Consider the following 17,612-nt stretch of genomic DNA (forward strand, 5'->3'; position numbering starts at 1 on the left):
TAGCTATTAACCTGCTTTTACCTCCGTGTTCCTGTATCCCATCCTACCCAAATTTTGCAATACTGTAATAATGAATAATCTTTTCTTTAAAAAAAATTTATAGCACAAGTTTTGGGATTTGATGTTTTTATTTGTGCTACGTGCATTAGAGCTATGATTTTAATGTATGATGACTCAGAAGTAAACTGTGAATTTAGCCAGCCTTTCTGGCTCAGATCATGTTTAAAATGTCTTTTTAAAAAAATTATTTAGAAAAGCACAAACAAAAACACCTCTGCAAATTCTGCAGACGTTTCATAGTAGTAGTTTTGGAATGATTCCTGTGAATGAGACATATAGCTATGGGAAAACATGACATGGAAACTGAAAATCCATGTAGAATATTAATAATAATAATAATTTTTTATTTATACCCCGCCCCCCCAGCCAAGGCCGGGCTCAGAGCGGCTTACAAGCAATAATAAAAACAAGATGAGTGATTACAACTTAAAAACAAAAATAAAATACAACATTAAAATAATGGAACATTAAAATATTAAAATGAAGCCTCATTGCAGGAGAAGGAAAAGAAAAAAGAAAAAAGACTCAAGAGCAGCTACAGTGGTACCTCGGGTTAAGAACTTAATTCGTTATGGAAGTCCATTCTTAACCTGAAACTGTTCTTAGCCTGAGGTACCACTTTAGCTAATGGGGCCTCCCACTACCACTGGAGCACGATTTCTGTTCTCATCCTGAAGCAAAGTTCTTAACCCGAGGTACTATTTCTGGGTTAGTGGAGTCTGTAACCTGAAGCGTCTGTAACCCGAGGTACCCCTGTATTGGAAAGAATGAAGCGTGCTGCCCACAGTTCATTTACAAAAAAAAAACAGGAGATTTTTCAAGCTGGGCACAGCTCTTTTCATTGAGAATGTCTCCGGTTCAATCCCTGTCAAGTAACAATTGACAGGAGGCTTTCCTCAACCTTAGAAGCTGGAGAGCTGGTGCCAATCTGAAGAAAGTCCTTCTTCATGCAGTGCTTAGGTAAACTATGGAACTCGCTCCCACAGGAGACAGTGACAGCTGCCAATCCAGATGGCTTTAGAAGAGGATTAGACAAATCAGTGGAGTAGAGGGCTCTGCCAGCACAGTCGGGGAAGCAAGGCTTCTGAATACCAGTTGCTGGAAGCCGCAGGAGGAGAGAGTTACTCTTGTACAGTGGTACCTCGGGTTACAGACGCTTCAGGTTACAGACTCTGCTAACCCAGAAATAGTACATCGGGTTAAGAACTTTGCTTCAGGATGAGAACAGAAATTGCTCGCCAGCGGCATGGCAGCAGCAGGAGGCCCCATTAGCTAAAGTGGTACCTCAGGTTAAGAACAGTTCCAGGTGAAGAATGGACCTCCAGAACAAATTAAGTTCTTAACCCGAGGTACCACTGTACTCAAATCCTGGTTTTGGCCTTGCCTTTGGGGTATCTGGTCGGCCACTGTGCTGGTCCAGCTCTTCTTATATCCTTAACTCATAGCAGTGGGCCGGCTAGATGGACATGTAAACCTCAACTGGAACAAGGCAGATCGCTAATGATCAGAGCAAGGCTCCCCAGAAACGCCAGCAGGTACACACCAGCCCAGCAAAATGTTCCACCAAATCCAGTCCTCATAAACAAGATTCAGGTAGAGCAGAATATAGCCAACTGCATGATTTACAGCTTTAAATATACAAAGTTCAGAACGTGTTTTCAACGCCTGGGCTCTGCACTTCGTTGTCACCACAAGGGTGAATGTGTTTGATGCAGAGTCACGCAAGCCATTTAACTTTCTCTGATCTTCCTATCCAGCCTAAATGAACTACTTTGGGGGAGGCTAATTAAATCAAGAAAGCGCAGTAATCTGGCCCATCATGTCAGAAGGTCATCCTGGGACTCCTTCACCAGAATAACCTCATTTGAAGCAGAATGAGCTTGGTCTTTAGTGTGCATGAATTAATTTATCCAGCATCAAGCTTTATTTCTGCAGCAAAGCTGATTAATGAAAAGAATTCAGTCGTGGTTCTCAGCACCAATAAACACAGGCTGCAGTTCCAGAGCCTCTGAATTGTTTTCGGGGTTTGTTAGCAGCAAGCAGGAAACTTCTGCACTAGATCCGGGGAATGAGTGACGGCCACAAACCAAGTTTAACTGCAAGAAGAGAACTTAAAGGAATGCAAAGTTCACCTCGAGGCTGAGGTTACGCCTCTTAGCAAGCTACAACTGTGTGAACATCCTTATTCTACAGGGCAGCATTTAATTTGTTTGCTTCTGGTGGAATCGTGCCAGAAAGTACTCTCAGTTTAGAGAAAAAGAGAGTAAAACAATGTTGATAAAACAATGCTTAGCATGGAGTGAGTGGATAGAGAAGTGTTTCTTCCTCTGTCATATAACACCAGAACTCACAGATATCCAACAAAGCTGAATATTGGAAGATTTGGGACAGATAAAAGAAAATACAGCTTCATGCAGTGCACAGTTAAACTATGGAACTCACTCCCACCGGAGGCTGTTGTGGCCAGCATCTTGGATGGCTTTAAGAGAGGCATAGGCAAATAATTGGAGGAGAGTGCTATCAAAGGCTGATTAGCCAATATGGCCATGTTCTGCCTCCACAGCTGGAGGCAGCAATGTTTAAACTGTTTTTAACTCTGAATTTTAAATTGTTGTAACCCCCAATGGGACCTGCTGATGAAGGGCAGGGAATAAATTTAATAGTAACAATTGAATCCATTCCATTTATTGGTTCCTGAGGACATGGGCAAAGTCTTTGGGGACTTGTGTCCACCCACTTGCTTTCTTGACCCTTGACCTTTGTGGCTGGTGAGGGCCACATGGACCAGCAGCCATAAACAAAACTCTGCAGCTGGGTGAAATGATGCTACCATTGAAGGAGGCTGCGGTCTGAGCCGTTCTGAAAAGTCCTCCCTGAATCCTGCTGATCTGAACTACGGACCTGCCACAATTAAGCAGCCCTGTGTGAAAGAGCAAGGCCATCAATATGCTGGTGCCACCTTACTTTGTTTTCCAGTATCCTCTGATCTGAGAGCTGATCAAGAGATCACAGAATTATAGAGCTGTAGAGCTGGAAGGAACCCAGAGGGTCCTTACACCTGTCCCTGCAATGCAGGAATCACAGCTACAAATGTGTGGAGTTACGGCAACCACTTGTTGGGTCCAGCTCTCCCTGAAAGAGTGGCTAGGCAGCCTTTGGTTGCTTCCCTAGCTCTGCTGCAAATCCTTGTGCTGGGTTTCTGCAGCCCTTCCTCACTGAATGAGACTTCCTTTCCATCATGCACACAACAGACATATGTTCTACATTGAACCGCCCTTGAAGACGGCTCGGAAACTTTCACTATCACAGAAAGCAGCAACTCTTCTTTCAACTAGAGCACAGAGAAGAGACCACATTGCTTCCAATTCGATGCAGCTATACTTGCTGCCAATTTGCTTCCAGGCTCAACTCAAGGTGCTGACCTGACCTTTCTTCTACATTTTAAAGAACTGAGCTGTTAGCAGTCTAAGATTCAAAGAATCCTACTCAAGTTAGGGGACGAACTAGAAAACCTTCAGGTCTTTTAAAGCTCTGCCTAGAGTTCAATACGTAGTTCTTATAAAGTAAAAAGAACAGTACGTAGTATCACTGCTACATCAATGTCTACTACTTCCACAGAACTGTTGCAGCCCTTTTCAGGATAACTCACAGGAGTTATCCCCTCAGGGCACAAAGAGAATGAATCTTCTCCAGAAGCAATAGATGACTTTCAGTATGGCCTGATGATGATTTCTGGGGCTGAGTGGGGGCAGTGAGAAGTTAACTCAAAATCACTTTCTGAGCTGATGCTGCTGAGCTTAAGAAGATGAGCGGGAAGCACGACTCTTCTGACCTCCAGCAACTGCTGCTGCAGCTTCTGTTCAAAGGAGCATCACAGCAGGAACGGGGTTGAGAGTCTGTAGTCACTGCGAAAAGCTGAGCAAGGCAGAGAGTCTGGACTCTTCCAGTTCACTGCAGCTTCCCTGCCTGCCATGGCTAAAGGCTGGGAAAGTATACCTCCGACTTCAGGGCATCATGCTTTTAAAACCCAGCATCAACTTCCAAGGAAACAGCCCTGCACAGGATGGAGGGAAAGTCTGGGTCCTTCAGTGCCAGCATCAAGATACTCTAACCACTTCCTCATGCAGAGCCCACCGGTTGCGTCACAAGCCCCAAAACATGACTCAGAGTAAGCCAGCAGGCACAAGTGCAGCTACAGGAAGGCCTTTTGAAAGCATTGCCAAATCTGCCAAATTTAGCTGCTTAGATGTCTCCAATGTGGTACGGAAATATTTATGATGCCATAGCGTACTCTTTTAGACTCTCCTGCAACCTGAAGGTGGCACAGAATTAGTCAAAGAGATTTTCACAAAAGCAGTAAGGCCTACAGTATTTTTATTCACCAATTGAATAAGGGGGGGGGAGGCTTTGCACAAGGTAAAAAACTGGTTAAATGTTATGCAACCCTCTGGAGATATATAATGAAGCTGCATCTTGCCACAAAAAGTTTTTCTACCCTCAAAAGACCAGGCACGGGTAGCACGGCACTTTTTGAGGAACATATTCTTCAGGAACTCTCACCATGTCTCCACATGCAGTGTCCCTGCAATTTCCACTGAAGGCCTCCCTCGAGCAATGGATACTCCAGGCAGTATGCATACCTCCTGTGATTCTAAACACTGAGCAGATATAGATGCATGTCCGTGACAGTCTGTTCAAGCAAGTGCAACCCCACTACAAAGCACCTAACGCGCCTATTCTTCTTCTGCCCTGGAGTCTGCCCAACTTGTGTTAACTTCAGGGCTTCAGAATTTACTTTCAATACTGAAAAGCCAGAGGAAATCCACACAAGATGAAGAGGATAGAAAACAACAGAAGGAGAAGAAGAAGAAGAAAATAGGTGTTTTCAGCTTAGAGGAGGCTGGCAGCTCTTTACGCACCTGAAAAGGGCAACACCTGAACACAACCTCCTTCCTGCTGGCCTCTCGCAACAGGTATTGACAATGAGGGGGCAATGGGGACATTGAGTAATTTTGACAGCCTGAGCGTTACAAGTTGCCAAGCGAGGCCACAGTCCTGACAATTGTAATTATTTTAAAACATGCTGGATAAACATTTGATCTGGCGCAGGGTAAAGAAGCAGGTGTGGTAACTGGCTGTCATGCTAAGTATCAGAAGCCCAAGCAACCGGTTTATGGCCAGCTGTAAAAAAGCGATTATCCCGTAGAGCTGAAATTCATCACTGCTCCTGCAGGTCCTTTTCCGACAGGAGAGATGAGCTAAGTGAGACTCAACAAGACTTGGAAGGGGAAGGGCACATGACCAGATCTGCACATGGTTAGGAAAGGAAGTCAGCCTTGTATCGCACATCAACTGGCAGGCTGATCGCTGCAAACCCGCACTGTATTGTAGCCCACATTTTCCTCCAAGGCGCTCAAGGTGGTGTACATGGTTCTCCCTGAATCCCCACAACACCAGGTCACCCACACCCAGTGAGCTTCATGGCTGAGTGGGGGATTTGAGCCCTGATCTCTCAGGTTTTGGTCCAAACACTCTAACTCAGAGCTTACCAAACTTTTCATGCTGGTGACACACTTGTGAGACACTTTTGAGAACCAGGCAGAGGGCCTTCTCGGTAGTAGCGCCCTCCCTGTGGAACGCCCTCCCACCAGATGTCAAAGAGAACAACAACTACCTGACTTTTAGAAGACATCTGAAGGCAGCCCTGTTTAGGGAGGCTTTCAATGTTTGATATATTACAGTATTTTAATATGTCTTGGAAGCTGCCCAGAGTGGCTGGGGAGGCCCAGCCAGATGGGTGGGGTATAAATCATAAATTAATTATTGTTATTATTACATGCATCATTTCGTGACACAGCAATTCAGTTTTACTAGCAAACCAGAGGTTAAGCTAACCCCTTTCCAGCCCTGGGAGGGGCGTGGGGAGTGTTCGCACGATGACACACTAACGTGCTGTGACACACAGTTTGGAAAGCTCTGCTCTAAACACTACACAAGCTAGTTAGATCTCTAGTCCTCACAGAAAAAATCATCTGAAACAAATTGTATTTCTGCTGAGTGTTTAGCACCCCAAGAAGGAAGTTGCTTGAGATATCCATTGGTCAAGAGAGAACATCCTTCCTACATAAGCCCTCCAGCACCTCTCCACATCTGCTTCTCCAAGCAACAGCTGTCACTTTCAACAAGCAAACGCCTGCAAAAGTCCAAATTTGGCAAGCAGGAAAACTTTGAAACCAAATTAAGCCAGGCATGTTCTGCACAGAATAGGACTAACAAGTTTTTTATGTGGCTGTGGCTGAAGGCTTTGGCTTCCCAGCTCGTTTAAAGTTCTGGCACCTGAGATAAAGGAGTTTCGGTTTGCCAGTAAGGCCCGCAGACACTACTAGAAGAACCAGCCGCTAAGGGTTTTCATACTGGGAAACTAGTGTTTCCAGAAATGTGGTTGCCGCTGGGAAGCCTTAGAAATGCCAAGGAAATTACTGCTGCTGGTTCGCTAATATTTGCCCACACCCAGTGGAAGTCACGTTATGTAAAAATAACTGCTCACCTCTCTGTGGCAGTAATACAGGATGCAAGTGGGGTTCGGTACTGGCAACATGTGTAATGCACCATAAGAACTGCCACACTGGATCATGCGCTCACATGTAGGTTACTACTAACGCGATAATCTCAACCTGTCATTTGTTTGCCAGCATCTAGTTTTCATTCCTCTTTTATACGAAGTCTAACAGTGGATGCTAGAACTGTCACCCTCCTCTCCATAAACAGTGTCTATTCCTTGTGGCAGTGAATTCCACAGTCCAGTGCTCAGGAAATGGCAACAGGCTGCCTCTTCCTCAACACTTATTTGTGCTCTTGTCAACTGAGGAGAGAGAAACTCAGGGTCCACTCAATCAAAGGTCAACAAGGACATTCCCCACTCCTCTTGGGAATTCCAGCAAGAAAAACCACTTAGAAACTGGTGTGCAAAGATTCCAACTCTGACACTCTTACAACCTCCCCCCTCTCCCCCCCCTTCTATCCCTCTGCCAAGCCACTTGATAAACCTACGTTAGTTAAGGTTATGCTGACATGCAGCTATTTTAAAGACCTGCGATGCAGTTATGGGAAGTTTCACCATGAGAAACTGGCAAAACTGTGCATCCTGGCCATCGCTTCGCAAATCAATCTCCTGCATGGGGCTTCCCTAGATCTATAGGAATTCTCTGACACCACAAACAAGCAGGCAACAGTGGATTCTCCTTTACTATATTCTGGAGCTCAGATATGATACAGCAGATGTGTTCTAAATACTTTTCTGTTTTACCCAATGCCTGATAAGAGTGCACTGTTTGCACCTACAGTCACATTCTTTAACTCAACGGAAAGAGGACAGTTGACACTCAACAGCTAAACCTCAAGCCTGAAACAGTCAAATCTTTCTTCTGAAAAAAATCAGCAGGTTTTACATAGAAAGCACACTTCTTCCACAAAAAATCTGCTCTTTTTCTCTCTCCTCTATGTAAAGCAGGAAATAACTACTTTTACTTCAAGCTAGCTGCCTTTCTGGGAGGCTATTTCAAGATGCGTAGTGTTTTTTGTTTCCTAGCCTGAAATTGCCTACAGAAAGAACCATTGCAGAGTTGGGGAGGGGAAACTCTCAGGCACGCTAGAAAAAAACGCCAGTATAAGACCACCAAAAATAGCTAGGATTTAAGCAGACACCAGAACGCAGGTTGGCGAGAAGGGAGCTCCAAAATACTTTACAAGTTTCTTTTCCGAACCTCCAAGAAGGGAAGAACAATTCACAACTTCAACTTCAAAGCAGAGTCCCAGGAATGAAAAGAGCCCACTGCCAGCAGCCCGAAGGAACATTATTTTATACCCCAAAGAATTAAGAAAAGGCAAAACTGGCTCCCTACCCACAACTTTTTCCTTACCTGCTATTGTGGCATCGTCTAGGTAGGTGCCTGGGGGCCTCTCCCCCTGTCCATGGTGCAGAAGGAAGCCGCAAAGGATCCATATGGCTATTCTGGACCATACATCCATGTTGTGTCTGGCAAAGGAGACCCTTCAGTGTTTCTCGTGTGTCAGGAGTTCCTCGGCATCGGTTCCCAACAGAAAAAGAAGTCCAGATTCCCAGGGATACTCCGAGTCCTGTTTCTTTCTGTCCTTGGATTCTTATATTCCAAAAGAGTACAGGAAGTGTCCACTAGCCCAGAAGTAGAGCCAGGTTGTTTCCAAAAGCTGCAGAAGTAAAGGTTGGAAAGGCTTTAAGGAGTTTTTCCCCTAGCCGCTGAACACAGCTCGAAATTCTGCCCCAGATCCAACAGCCTCCCAAAACCTTTTCTTATATCCGCAGAACAGGCGCTGAAAGGCTCGTCTTACCTCTAAGTGGGGGTGTCATACAAATCCTAAGCGCTTAAAAGCATCCGTTTTCAACATGCAACATAACTGGGAAATTAGTAAAAATATTCTCTGGGCTTGGCTGCTTTCTTTCGCAAATTATGTACTAGGCTGCTGAAGCAACCCAACCAATGAAGTAGTAATCCAAGCACATCCCAAAAACTGCCAGCAGGTTTAGAACAGTTTAGCGGATTCAGAACTAGAGGAGACCAGATTATGCCTGGTATAATAGAACTGTAACAGATTCTAAACACACACACACATTATTTGCCAAGCTAGATTTTCAGTCTTCACACCGCAGGAGTCTCAGTCTGACTGCTAAAAGCCTAGCAAGCATTTACTTTTAACGGAACTCAGGAAATCTCTCTGCAAAGAGAGGCACATGCAGGTGAATTCAGAGCAGCAACAGCACGCAGCATGTAGAAAACGTGGAAGAGGAACACGGCAGCCAGATAAAAGATTAAGGAAATGGGGGTCCTGTTGCACAAGTTGCCCCCTTTTGTCCTATCAAAAAGAAAACTTCCTCAGAACCAAAGGAAAGGAAAACGTCTGGAGACCAGCTACCCGCTCTCATCAGACTCCTGCGCTCTTTTCAGGGGCAAGAAACAGCAGCCTTGCGACCACCTGGATCAGACCTTCCCGGCTTGGCGTCCCCTGTATTTCACTCCGCCAACTGAAGGCCGCCAAACCATTTAATCCATTTAAACTTTGGCTTCTGCGCAACTTTCAAAGCGATATTTCTCTCTGTCTGTCTGTTTGTTTCTCTCTCTCTCTGCTCCACAAAATCACTCCCTGAAATCCCTTTTATCCCTTTTCAGACTATCCTGGGCCACTTCCTTCCCTTCCACCCAGCTGTCCAGAAGAGTCTCCCCCAGGCCAGGCTGTGTGTCAAAGGCTGAAAATAAAGCAAGAAATAAAAAGCTTCGTCAGGTCGAAAGATTCTGCGTGTCTTTTGGGTTTGTTTTTTTTAAAAATCCTGCTAAGCTCTCGGGGGAAGGCGACCCAGCAAGTCCGGCCACGGGTCTTCTCAAGGCACCTGGTGGCTTTTCCGCAGGAGGGTCCTCCGTCAGGCCAGAAGCAAGCCCCCCACCCCGCCGAGAAGCGGGTCCCACGAGGAGCCTGATGACAGTCCCAGGATCTGGCTGGCTTCCTTCTTCCAGAGCAGGAGGAGCTTTTCCTGGCTGGGCCAGGAAGGGAGGGAAGCAGGGGGCGGAGGAGGGAGGCCTCACCTGCCCACAGGTGCAGCAGCCTCAGGTAAGAGCTCCTGGCTGACGCCCACTCCCCCCCCCACACACACAATGTCCCCCCCCACACACACACACGCGGGTGGGTCTTTCCTCTTCTCCTCCTCAGGTGAAGGCCCCTCCCCCACACAACGCCCCCCCTCAAAAAAAAATGCCCCCCCACAACGCCCCCCCTCAAAAAAATATGCCCCCCCACAAGCTGACCCCCCCCTCACACACCCCTTCCGCCCCCAAAGGGCCTTCCTGGCCTCCCAAATAGCCCCACGAGGGCTGCTCTCCTCTCTCAGGCACAGGGCACTGGGGCGGCCGGCCCTCGCTTCTTTCCCCCCCCCGTCCCCGAATTGGTCTCTCCTCAGCACGCCGCCCCCCGCCGCCGCAATGGACTCTCCCACGAACTGTCTCTTTCCCCTCCTGCCGCGCGCGCGCGCCTGCGCTCCTCACTCACTCGCGCTCTCTCGCTCTTCCCGCGTCCCCAAGTGGTATCTCCCACGAACGCGCTCGCCGCCCCCCCCCTTTCCCGCCCTTCTTATTGGTCTCTTCCTCGTCGTTCCGACGGCCTCGGCGCTCCTCTCGCAGGAGGAGGCGGGGCTACGAGGCCCCGCCCACTCCATCCCCTCGGCAGCCAATAGAGCGCCGCGGATGGCAGCCCGGCGCGCGGCTTGCCCGGCAGCGGCCTCTAGCGGCGGCGAAAAGGAGAGAGAGCGCAGCCTCCTTGCAGCTTCAAGTGGCGAAGCTCCGCTCGGACTGCACCAATGGAGGGGTGCGGGGGTGTCCTGCTTGCGTTTCTTTATTTTATTCACATTTGTATCCGCTATTCAGCCAAAAAAAAAACTCCCAGAGTGGCTTACTTGAATTCAAAACAATATGCCCCCCTACCTGCAGGCCCCCCTCCCTCCATACATACATAAAAAATAATGTTATTATTTATACTCCACCCATCTGGTTGGGTTTTCCCAGCCACTCTGGGCGGCTCCCAACAGAATTTCAAAATACAATAGTCTATTAAACATTAAAAGCTTCCCTAAAGAGGGCTGCCTTCAGATGTATTCTAAAAGTCAGATAGTTGTTGATTTCCTTGGCATCTGATAAATAGAACACACAAAGAAAAAGGGACAAGGAGGGAAGAGGAAAATAAACCTCAACATTTATAGCCCACCTTTTTTTTTCACTGATAGGGACTCAAGGCGGCTTACAAATAAAATAAGAACAGCTAAAAATATAGGTTTGTGTGCATTGTTATAATCATTACTGTTATTGTTTATTCAGTTTATATGCCACTACTTTGTTGTTGTTTAGTCGTTTAGTCATGTCCGACTCTTCGTGACCCCATGGACCAGAGCATGCCAGGCACGCCTGTCTTCCACTGCCTCCCGCAGTTTGGTCAGACTCATGTTTGTAGCTTCGAGAACACTGTCCCACCATCTCGTCCTCTGTCGTCCCCTTCTCCTTGTGCCCTCCATCTTTCCCAACATCATGGTCTTTTCCAGGGAGTCTTCTCTTCTCATGAGGTGGCCAAAGTCTTGGAGCCTCAGCTTCATGATCTGTCCTTCCAGTGAGCACTCAGGGCTGATTTCCTTCAGAATGGATCGGTTTGATCTTCTTGCAGTCCATGGTACTCTCAAGAGTCTCCTCCAGCACCAGAATTCAAAAGCATCCATTCTTCGGCGATCAGCCTTCTTTATGGTCCAGCTCTCACTTCCATACATCACTACTGGGAAAACTATGGCTTTAACTATACGGACCTTTGTTGGCAAGGTGATGTCTCTGCTTTTTAAGATGCTGTCTAGGTTTGCCATTGCCTTTCTCCCAAGGAGCAGGCGTCTTTTAATTTCGTGACTGCTGTCACCATCTGCAGTGATCATGGAGCCCAAGAAAGTAAAATCTCTTACTGCCTCCATTTCTTCCCCTTCTATTTGGGACCAGTGGCCATGATCTTCGTTTTTTTGATGTTGAGCTTCAGACCATATTTTGCGCTCTCCTCTTTCACCCTCATTAAAAGGTTCTTTAATTCCTCCTCACTTTCTGCCATCAGGGTTGTGTCATCTGCATGTCTGAGGTTGTTGATATTTCTTCCGGCAATCTTAATTCCGGCTTGGGATTCATCCAGCCCAGCCTTTCGCATGATGAATTCTGCATATAAGTTAAATAAGCAGGGAGACAATATTCAGCCTTGCCATACTCCTTTCCCAATTTTGAACCAATCAGTTGTTCCATATCCAGTTCTAACTGTAGCTTTTTGTCCCACATAGAGATTTCTCAGGAGACAGATGAGGTGATCAGGCACTCCCATTTCTTTAAGAACTTGCCATAGTTTGCTGTGGTCGACACAGTCAAAGGCTTTTGCATAGTCAATGAAGCATAAGTAGATGTCTTTCTGGAACTCTCTAGCTTTCTCCATAATCCAGCGCATGTTTGCAATTTGGTCCCTGGTTCCTCTGCCTCTTCTAAATCCAGCTTGCACTTCTGGGAGTTCTCGGTCCACATACTGCTTGAGCCTTCCTTGTAGAATTTGAAGCATAACCTTGCTAGCGTGTGAAATGAGTGCAATTGTGCGGTAGTTGGAGCATTCTTTGGCACTGCCCTTCTTTGGGATTGGGATGTAGACGGATCTTCTCTAATCCTCTGGCCACTGCTACTACTACTAATAGAATCCCCTCTCCGAACACATTAAAAACTTCATAAGAAGAGCATTCCACAAACGGGGAGCCACTGCAGAAAAGGCCCTGTTCTTGTGTTGCTACCATGAAGAAGGGCTTCCGATGAGGAACGCAGAGTCTGGGTCAGTTCCTGTGGGGAGACGCGGTCCTGGAACATTATGGTCCTAGGCTGTTTCAGGCTTTATAGGTCGAAACCAGACCTTTAAATTGGACCAGGACTAGCAGCCAGTTCTGTTGGACCAGGATTGATGTAATAGGCTGAAACCATGGAAGCTTACTCTAGTCAGTGTTTGCCAGGGCACTTGAGGGCCGTTGCAGGTACAAGGCAGCCTGCACAGCACTCGCAGCTCTGTCCACTCCCCATCCTTCAGCATCTGCATCCTGAGGCGGCTGCCTCATTGCAGGGCCGGTCCTGACCTTAGGTAAAAGTAAAGGGACCCCTGACCATTAGGTGCAGTCATGGTCAACTCTGGGGTTGCAGCGCTCATCTCGCTTTACTGGCCGAGGGAGCCAGCATACAGTTTCCGGGTCATGTGGCCAGCATGACTAAGCCACTTCTGGCGAACCAGAGCAGTGGACAGAAACGCCGTTTACCTTCCTGCCGGAGCGGTACCTATTTATCTACTTGCACTTTGATGTGCTTTCGAACTGCTAGGTTGGCAGGAGCAGGGACCGAGCAGCGGGAGCTCACCCCGTCGCGGGGATTCGAACCATCAACCTTCTGATCGGCAAGCCCTAGGCTCTGTGGTTTAACCCACAGCGCCACCCGTGTCCCTGGTCCTGACCTTAGGGATGCTGTATTCGAAAAAGCGGAAATCCGGAGAGAAACGTTGTGGGAAATGGCACTGGCGACATCGGCTGCCAGACGTCTGGATTTTCTGGGACATTTAGCCGATTTCCCACCCAGACATGGCTTTTGACTGCAGTATTCCAGTTATGTGCGGGGAATTCCAGACGCACAACTTTTTGTCCCTGCACTCTGTGCATCTCTCCCCTCTAGAGGGCAGCAGGCTCCTTCCAGACCTCCTGCCAGGTTTCTTCATCATCTCTCCTGGCAAATTCCAGCCCTGGGTCCACAGAAGGGGAGAATGGGACCACAGCTGCCATGGGGTCCTCCTGGCCATCCATCCATCTTGACTGCAGACCCAAGGCATCAAGGGTGAGCGTCCACAGCTGCTGCTTGCCATGAAACCCAGCCAGATGGGAGGGGTATAAACAATAAATTATTATTATAGTATATGTCCTGGGTAAAAGCCTAAAAAAAAGCGCAACAACTTTGGTCGGCCCTCACACATGTTCATTTCATCAAATCTGGCTGTCTTTGAAAAAAGTTTGGGCACCTCTGCTATTGGATTGGCAGCAGCAGATAGATACTGAATCACGGAACTGCAGAGTTTGGGGGGACCCCGAAGGTCATCCAGTCCAACCCCCTGTAATGTTGGAATCTTTTGCCCAACGTGGAACTTGAACCCCATGACCATAAGATGAAGAGTCTCATGCTCTACTGACCGAGCCATCCCACAGGCACCATGTTATATGCCGAGGATAATAATTGATTCTCTTGTAAATTATGCTGTTTAAAATGTGCATTTTAAATCTGACTTCCTTTCGTAATGTTTTCTTTTGAAATGTTTGCATTTTTTTGGTTAACTTTGTTGCGTTATAACCTGAAATGAAGAGATTTAGTATACTTTTCTGTTATCAGCAGCCTGATTAACAATAGCCCGATATTAGAAACAGTCTACATAAATAATACTAATACTAACACTAACACTAATACTAATACTAATAACTTATTATTAATACCCCGCCCTTCTGCCTGTGTTTCCCCAGCCACTCTGGGCGGCTCCCAACCAAATATTAAAAACAACACAGCATCAGACATTAAAAACTTCCCTAAACAGGGCCGCCTTCAGTTGTCTTTTAAAAGTAAAATAGTTGTTTATTGCCTTGACATCTGGTGGGAGGGCGTTCCACAGGGCGGGCGCCACTACCAAGAAGGCCCTCTGCCTGGTTCCCTGTAACTTCGCTTCTCGCAGGGAGGGAACCGCCAGAAGGCCCTTGGAGCTGGACCTCAGTGTCCGGGCTGAATGATGGGGGTGGAGACGCTCCTTCAGGTCTACTGGGCCAAAGCTGTTTAGGGCTTTCAAGTTCAGCACCAATACTTTGAATTGTGCTCGGAAACGTACTGGGAGCCAATGAAGATCTTTCAGGACTGGTGTTATGGGGTCTCGGCGGCTGCTCCCAGTCACCACTGGGAAACCTGGTTAGATAATATTTGGCTCTATTAGAACGCCTTACTGGCCACAGAAGGGTAATTAAAGGCATTTCAAAGAGAAACACTTTTGGTGAGACTTGGCTTCTTACCGTTTCCTTTCCAAATAAGATGGAAGAGACTTTTATTCCACCCCCCAACACAAGATTCTCTGCGGATAATACATAAATAAAGGTATTGTTTCTATACTACATACTGCATATGAAACTTAATAAGAATGTACCACTGGACAAGTTACTGTAGTTATATGCTGTTCTTGTATTTAAATGAAAAACAGTTTAAAAATACCAGTACTGGTTTAAAGAAAAACTTTGCTGCTTTAAATGTGAGTTCTGTAGTTGGCCTCCTTCGCAATGTTTTGCTTTGAAATCTTTAAGATAATATTTTAGTTTCCTGTTATGTTGCCTTGAATGTATACTTTAAATTTTACTTTCTTCAATCATACCTTATTCTGGGTTGTTTTATCTACTGCATTAATGTGTTGTAAACTGCTTTGAGATTTTTTTATTCAAAATATAAAGCAATATGAATACAGTGATACCTTGGTTCCCAAACTTAATCCGTTCCAGAAGTATGTTCCAAAACCAAAGCGTTCCAAAACCAAGGCTCGCTTTCCCATAGAAAGTAATGCAAAATGGATTAATCCATTCCAGACTTTTAAAAACAACCCCTAAAACAGCAATTTAACATGGATTTTACTATCTAACAAGACCACTGATCCATAAAATGAAAGCAATAAACAATGTACTGCAGTCACACAATCAATCAATCAGTAGCTGAATTGGGTTCCACGCAGTCACAAAAACAAAACCAAAAAGCCACAAAAACGCAAAATAAATAGCAAAAACAGACAGACCTCAGCGTAATACTCAAAACGGAAGTGTGGCACTCAAAACAGAGCACGTTTGGCTTCCGAAAAAAGTTTGCAAACCAGAACACTTACTTCGGGGTTTGCAGTGTTTGGGTTCCAAGTTGTTTGAGTACCAAGGTGTTTGGGAACCAAGGGACCACTGACCTTTAAAGCCCTTTGTGGCTTAGGGCCCTCATATTTACGGGACCACCTCTCCTGGTCTGCCCCGCAGAGGACCTTAAGGTCCATGAATAACCATAGTTTAGATGTCCCAGGCCCTAAGGAAGTCAGACTATCCTCCACCAGGGCCAGGGCCTTCTCAGTGATGGCTCCGACCTGGTGGAATGCTCTGTCCCATGAGACCAGGGCCCTGCAGGATTGAACCTCCTTCCATCGGGCCTGTAAGACAGCCCTATTCCACCTGGCCTTTAATTTGAATTCACCCTGATCTTTTATTTCCCTTCCCTTCCCTCCCCCTCCCCTTTTATGAAGATCACCCGCTCTGAGACCCCACAGCTAATTCTCCCCTGGCCTCCTTGCTGGCCCAAGTAGGACCAATTCAGCCAGCTAGCCCTGGGGATTATCTAATGCTTATTAGATGGATTTTCCCTAAATTGATTTCTGAACTTTGAATTTTATTGTTACAGTGGTGCCTCGCAAGACGAAAAGAATCCGTTCCGCGATTCTTGTCGTCTAGCGGTTTTTTCGTCTTGCGAAGCAAGCCCATTGATTAGCGCTACAGCGGTCTAGCGGCTTTCCGTGATCAGCTGTTAAGCGGGTTTTTCAGCGGAACAGCTGATAGGCGGCTTAGGAAAAGGAGGGGAGCGAAAAAAAACCGCGGGGGCGCGCAAGATTTTTTCGTCTTGCGAAGCAACCCCATAGGAAATTCGTTTTGCGAAGCGCCTCCAAAACGGAAAACCCTTTCGTCTAGCGGGTTTTCCGTCTTGCGAGGCGTTCGTCTTGCGGGGCACCACTGTATTCATGTTTTTATACTGTATTTTATGCTGCTTTTACAATTAAGTGTTTTAAATTTGTTGTTAGCCGCCCTGAGCCCGGTTTTTGAACCGGGAAGGGCGGGGTATAAATAAAAATTTATTATTATTATTATTATTATTATTATTATCCACACTGATTGTGAGCAGCTCTCCAGGGTTTCAGGCAGCAAGTCTTTCTTGGTAACCCTAGTTGGGGACCCTCAGGGATTGATCCTGAAACCGTGTGCAAGCAGAGCAGTTGCTGTCCCAGCCCTGCCAATACAAAGACTCGTGAGCTCCTCAGAGAACCAAGCCCGCCTCTTCAACACATACCGTCCCTATTTTGTAATTCTGGGCTCTCACAGACTGTCACTCTTTTCTATTGGGATTCCATCACATGCCCTCATATTCAAGTTGTCCAATGACAGTTGGAGGCCTGGAAGCAATCTGCAATTAGCAGTGATTCCTGTATTAAAGGCTGGGGCTGGACTGGATGACCCCTGGGTAACTCTACACTTCTGCAATTCTGTGAGAAGATGATTTTTCTTTCTTTCTTCTTTTCTTATTTAAATATATTTTTATTAAGCTTTACATAACAAATTTATATTCAAACACACTGTTCGCCTCCTCATTTAGGATTCTCTGAATCCCTTGACTTCCTTTCTCCCTTCCATGGTTACCATTGTCAATCTTTGCCCCCACCATCTGTTTATCTTATTTTCTCTAATTTGTTAAAAGAATAATTAATTTTCCATAGTTTTTCGCACATTACAAGCATGACTCAAATCTTGCCAAAGTTCTTAGCTGTTCACAGTGTTCTCTTAAGAACATTATAAATTTTCCCCATTCCTTCTTAAAATCCTTCTCTTCCTGGTTTCTGATTTTCCCAGCCAAGTTCCGCCATTTCGTCGTAGTCCATCATCTTCATCAGCCATTCCTCTCTGGTTGGAACTTTGTCTTCTTTCCATCTCTGGGCCAGTACAGTGGTACCTCTGGTTGCGAACGGGATACGTTCCGGAGGCCTGTTTGCAACCTGAAAATAATGCAACCCGCGTCTGTTTTTGTGCATGAGCGTGATGTCATTTTGCGCGTCTGCACATGCGCGAGTGGCAAAACCAGGAAGTGACCCTTTCTGCTACTTCCGGGTCGCCACGGGACGCAACCGAA

At 46.4% G+C, this 17,612-nt stretch overlaps 2 protein-coding genes across 11 annotated transcripts in view; one reads left to right on the top strand and one right to left on the bottom strand.

The window, feature by feature from the left end:
• STIM1 (stromal interaction molecule 1) overlaps window positions 1-10,156 on the bottom strand; it is a 113,331-nt gene extending 103,175 nt beyond the window's left edge. For 2 of the 10 annotated variants that reach the window (XM_082219174.1, XM_082219175.1), the window contains exon 1: window positions 7,980-9,627. In XM_082219174.1, the coding sequence (XP_082075300.1) occupies window positions 7,980-8,088 (109 nt within the window). In that variant the 5' untranslated portion in view covers window positions 8,089-9,627. Of the gene's footprint in view, window positions 1-7,979; window positions 9,635-9,674; window positions 9,817-10,134 lie in introns of those variants that run through there. The other 8 variants (XM_082219171.1, XM_082219170.1, XM_082219166.1 and 5 more) reach the window with 8 other exon arrangements.
• A 3,020-nt stretch (window positions 10,157-13,176) lies between these two features.
• The window catches only part of RHOG (ras homolog family member G), a 48,759-nt gene continuing 44,323 nt past the window's right edge, over window positions 13,177-17,612 (top strand). The window contains exon 1 of the mRNA XM_082219610.1: window positions 13,177-13,505. Within this exon, the coding sequence (XP_082075736.1) occupies window positions 13,452-13,505 (54 nt within the window). The 5' untranslated portion in view covers window positions 13,177-13,451. The remainder of the gene's footprint in view (window positions 13,506-17,612) is intronic.

The sequence above is a fragment of the Podarcis vaucheri genome (genome assembly GCF_965113315.1).
Source record: "Podarcis vaucheri genome assembly, chromosome: 4".
Classification (NCBI taxonomy): domain Eukaryota; kingdom Metazoa; phylum Chordata; class Lepidosauria; order Squamata; family Lacertidae; genus Podarcis; species Podarcis vaucheri.